The sequence below is a fragment of the Arachis hypogaea genome, chromosome 17 (genome assembly GCF_003086295.3).
Source record: "Arachis hypogaea cultivar Tifrunner chromosome 17, arahy.Tifrunner.gnm2.J5K5, whole genome shotgun sequence".
Taxonomy (NCBI): Eukaryota; Viridiplantae; Streptophyta; class Magnoliopsida; order Fabales; family Fabaceae; genus Arachis; species Arachis hypogaea.
The window spans coordinates 131,599,664-131,605,144 of NC_092052.1; the positions used below are offsets into that span (position 1 = coordinate 131,599,664).

The 5,481-nt window shown below is 42.4% G+C and overlaps 1 protein-coding gene across 1 annotated transcript; it reads left to right on the top strand.

The window, feature by feature from the left end:
* The first annotated feature begins 1,063 nt into the window (after nt 1-1,063).
* On the top strand, nt 1,064-4,757 carry LOC140180777 (uncharacterized). The gene is made up of 6 exons (XM_072222071.1): nt 1,064-1,284; nt 1,390-2,752; nt 2,882-2,960; nt 3,059-3,573; nt 3,803-4,019; nt 4,690-4,757. Exons 1-6 carry the CDS (start codon nt 1,064-1,066, stop codon nt 4,755-4,757), a joined length of 2,463 nt encoding a protein of 820 aa, XP_072078172.1.
* Nucleotides 4,758-5,481: the final 724 nt, after the last annotated feature.

A 5,481-nucleotide genomic window follows, 5' to 3' on the forward strand; every position in this document is an offset into this window, starting at 1 on the left:
ACGGAACCAGATCTTCACTGCGCGAAAATGTCTTGGAGGAAAACCACTGATACCTCGATTCGTAAATAACTGAAGAATCCTGATCAAGGATATGATAGGATGCAAGTATGGGAGCCTCTTCGACGAGATTAGTTTAGGACGTAATTAGTTTCTTTTCTTGTTTTAGTTTCCTACAAATATTTTTATTTTGAAACGTACTCATGGTTGGGATGTTATTTCACCTTTATTCAAATTCCAACGTTTTAGCGCTACTCATTTTCCACTCTACGCGTATTTACTCATTCCTTGCGTAACGATTAAGTCATTCTTTTCTTGGATCAAGTGTGGCACCTTATTTTAAAGACCTCCACGATAGTATAAAACTTAGGGTGTTACATTAATGGTATCAGAGCAAAGTCGATCCTAGGGATTCTGTCTCAGGAGGTATGGATAATAAAACTTCTCCCTATGGTTATCCATAAACAGGGGACCTATGGCAAGCCGTGGACGCCCACGTGGCTCGAGCTCGAGCTCATCAAACCTAGCAAAGCACATGAAGGAGATGGCCAAGGCAATGAAGGAGCAGGCCGAAGCCACTACTCTGATGGCTCAGCAACTGTCCACTGGGGACAGGGATCCCAATACTCCCAGACTAGAGGAGGGACAAACTCGTACGACTTTTGCTGACTTCAAAAAGATTGGTCCGCCTGGATTCCGTGGGGCCCTCGACCCTGATAAGGCAGAGGAATGGCTGACAGAAATGGAGAAAGTATTCACAATTTTTCCATGCACTGAGGTGCAGCAAGTGAATTACGCTACCTTCATGCTCAAAGCTGATGCCGAATTCTGGTGGGATGGAGTAAGACGGTTGTTGGAGGATGCTGGAACAGATCTCAGCTGGGCCACCTTCAAGGAAGCTTTCTACAAGAAGTACTTCCCCCTTTCTGTTCGAGAGTCCAAGGAGATGGAGTTTCTTCAGCTGAAGCAGGATAGGATGAGTATTGCAGAGTACACAGAGAAGTTCGAGAAGCTCTGCAAATTTTCCGCAATGTATAAGGCTAATCCAGATGAAAAGTGAAAATGTATGAAGTATCAAGGAGGGCTCAAGGCAGAGATCTTAACCGCAATAGCCCCACTGAAAATCCGGGAGTTCTCCTCCCTTGTTAGCAAGTGCCAGGTGATCAAGGAATGCACCAAGAAACTAGCGTCAGAAAGAATCGAGGCTTTCAAGAAAAGGCAGCTAAATCAAGGATCTTCTCAGCAGCTGTCGCAGAAGAAGGCCTTTCTTGGAAGACCTACAGGAAGGCAATCTCAACAGGGCACGAACCGCTAGAAACCTCCCACTGACACCTCACCAAAGGCCACCGAACTCAAGGAATGTGCCTTGTGTGGAAAGCAACATAGAGGCAGGTGCCTTGCCGGGCAAAATGTCTGCTTCCGGTGTTTCCAGCCAGGGCATATCGCCAGGGAATGTCCAGCAGTTCCCCCACCCTCTGCCGATGCACCCCAACGTCAAGGACGAGTCTTTGCCCTCAGCAGCGAGGAAGCCCACCAGTCAGAAGATCGAATCGAGGGTAAGTGCACAATTATTGGAGCTCCTTTAACTATCCTATACGATACAGGTGCTTCTCATTCATTTATATCTCTCTCTGCTACTAGTAGAATCAGTTTATGCATGACCAAACTACCATATGTCCTACTAGTGACCACCCCAGCCGGTAAGAGTGTCGAAACTCAGCAGGTTTGTCAGAGGGTTTGCATCCTCATTTCAGATAGATCATACCTTGCTGACCTAGTGTGCCTCCCTTTAGTAGGATTAGACATCATCCTAGGAATGGATTGGCTCAACGAAAACCGAGTCCTGTTAGATTGTTTTGAAAGAAAAGTCATCTTCCCTTCTCAATCCATACGAGACACACGTGATCTTCCAAGATCCTCCGAAGACACAAGTACGAGGCAAGAATATGCCTTGCTAAATTCGGTAAAAGCAGATTCCCATCGAGAGTTCTGTGAGATACCAGTAGTACAAGACTTTTTAGATATCTTTCTCGAAGATATACCCTCGTTTCCCCCAACACGAGAGGTTGAGTTCTCCATAGAACTGATGCCTGGGACAGGGCCAATCTCCATAGCCCCTTACCGGATGGCTCCATTGGAGCTCACTGAACTGAAGAACCAACTAGAGGAGCTGCTGCAAAAAGGATTCATCCGACCAAGTGCCTCTCCCTGGGGAGCTCCAGTATTGTTTGTAAAGAAAAAGGACGGCAGCATGCGTCTCTGCATGGACTATAGGCAACTCAACAAAATCACGGTGAAGAACAAGTATCCTCTCCCAAGAATAGATGACTTGATGGACCAACTACAAGGTGCAACAGTGTTCTCAAAGATCGACCTGAGATCAGGGTATCATCAGATAAGGGTAAGAGAGGAAGACATTCCAAAGACAGCATTTCGAACGAGATACGGACACTACAAGTTCATAGTAATGTCTTTTGGGTTGACCAATGCCCCCACCGTCTTTATGGACTACATGAATAGAATTTTTCGACCTTACCTCGACAGTTTCGTGGTGGTATTCATAGATGACATTTTGATTTTCTCCAAGACAGAAGAAGAACACAGGGAGCACTTGCGTGTAATACTGGGGACCCTTCGAGAGAAAAAGTTGTACGCGAAACTATCCAAGTGTGAGTTTTGGATGAAGGAGGTACAATTTCTTGGACATATGATTTCCGGCAATGGAATATTAGTAGATCCCAGTAAGATAGACTCGGTACTAAACTGGGAAAGACCGACGTCAGTAACAGAAATAAGGAGTTTTTTTTTTTGGATTGGCAGGCTACTATAGAAGGTTCATAAGAGGGTTTTCCCAACTAGCCCTGCCGTTAACTCGTTTAACCAGGAAGGATATCCCGTTTACTTGGACGCCAGACTGCGAAAGAAGCTTCCAAGAGTTAAAGTGTCGCTTGACATCCGCCCCAGTACTAGCCTTACCTAACCCCGACATGGCCTTCGAAGTTTACTGCGATGCCTCAGGACAAGGATTGGGTTGCGTACTAATGCAATGCAAAAAAAGTAGTGGCGTATGCATCAAGACAACTGAAGACCCACGAAGCCAACTATCCAACTCACGACCTGGAACTAGCCGCGATAGTATTTGCGCTGAAAACATGGAGGCATCATTTGTACGGAGTTGGGTTTCAAGTATTCTCCGATCATAAGAGCTTAAAGTACCTGTTCGACCAGAAGGAACTCAACATGCGACAAAGGAGGTGGATGGAGTTTCTTAAAGACTACGACTTTGTTCTAAATTATCACCCAGGAAAGGCTAACTTGGTGGCTGACGCTCTGAGTCGGAAGGTACTCAAGGCATCATGGCTAATGATAAAAGAGGCAGAGTTGATAAAGAATTTCAAAGACATGAACTTACAAGTCACCCTCGCTCCAAAAAGCATACGTCTGAACCACCTAACAGAGGCAAGTCAATTCAAAGAACAAATAACTAAGGCGCAGAGTTTCGACCCCGACTTTCAAGAAACCCTGAGCCTTGTCAAAGAAGGAAAATTGAAAGGCTTCACCGAAGGAGAGGACAAGGTATGGAGATACCAAGGTCGAATTTCAGGAAGGCGATCACGTATTCCTAAAAATCACCCCCACCACCGGGGTAGGGAGAGCTCTTAAGGTACGAAAACTAAGCCCCCGGTACCTGGGTCCATTCCAAATCCTCCGGCGTATAGGAAAGTCGGCATACCAGCTTGCCCTACCACCAAATCTATCAAGACTGCACAACGTATTTCACGTGTCCCAACTCCGAAAATACCAGCACGATCCAAGCCATGTGTTGCAGCAAGAGGATATAACACTCGAAGATGACCTGACTTTTGAACTACCGGCCATAGAGATTGTAGACAGAAGCATGAAGCAACTAAGGAGCGAGACGATACAACTGGTAAAAATGGCATGGGGTAGCGGCAATTCCAGAGACTACACGTGGGAAAAAGAGACAGACATGAGACAGAAGTTTCCGAACTTGTTTACAGGTAACAATCGTGGTGAGGATCTCCTTTTCTCCCCGACAATAGAAAATTTCAGTAAGACCCCTAAGTTATTTAAAACGACCCTTATCGACCAAGTTCAGACAGGGAATTTGGGGACAAATTCTTTTCTTACGGGGGTGATAATGTAACAACCACCCCTTCTAGAAACAAAATTAAATTCGAAGTTTGAAAATCGGTTAGGAGATAAGATTAGAATTTTGAAATTTCGGATAGGAACCTAGTAACCACCCTCAGTTTGAAATTTAAAATATCCCAACCACCCCATCCCCAGACGTATATAAATAGGGGAGCACCCATAGGTAGAAAATCACTCCTCTCAAATACTAATCCTCTCCCTTTTCTCTCTACAAAAAGATAATATTTCGTGGGCAAAAACAAGAGGCAAGCTCGAAGAAACGTTAGGAAAAAGAGTAGGGAATTATGTTTTTTTAATGCTTGGCATGTGTTACGTTCCATTTTTTTTTATTTTATTTTTTCATCCACGAATGTTATCATGGCATTAATTATCTTTCATCTTTTATTCATGTTAAGCATGTCCGTACACCATGTCATTCATAATCATGGGCATATGTCTCCTTATAATGTTCATTCAATTATTTACTATACTCATTTTATGCTCTTTCATATGATTGTATTGTTAATGTTCCCTTAGGTCGAGAGTACATGCCTCCTTATAATGCTTATTCAATCTCCTATATTATTATATTTATATTCCCTTAGGGTCAGGAGTACATGCCTCCTTATAATGCTTATTAAACATACCACATCCTATTATTATATTATTATTTATAATATTTATTTCGAATATTTAAATTACCATATTCCATTAAGTGCGTCTATGTGACCTATTATTATTATTTCTTTAAAATCAAGAGTACATGTTTTCTTAAATAATTTATATATCCTATTCTAGTATGTGCATCTACGTGATCTCTCATATCATCATTCCTTTAAAAGTTAAGAGTACATGTAATATTTTACTTTATTCAAATATTTAGATATACCCTCTTCTTATTTACACTTATATGATCGTTTGCACCATTACATTATTCCTTTAGGATCAAGAATACATCACTTTCTTAATATTTTGTGCAATTAGTTAAAATGCCCTATTATCTACACTTTAATATGATCTCTTTCAATCCATGTTACTATCTGACCAAGAGATTTTAAATTGGAAAATCCATACATATACTAGAGTCTCATGATTTTCATACGTCCCTTCATCATCATAATTTTCTTGCATGATCTCTTCTTATATGATTTTTCTCTCGTGTATGTTTAAACAACCTAATTGTAAATTAAACTGAGGGAATGATCCTTCGGTAAGGGAAGGTGACCCCCAAAGACCAGATATCGAGATGATCCCTCGGTAAGGGAGGGTGATCGATCGAGATGATCCTTCGATAAGGGAAGGTGATCGAAAAACGTTTGGGATAAGAAC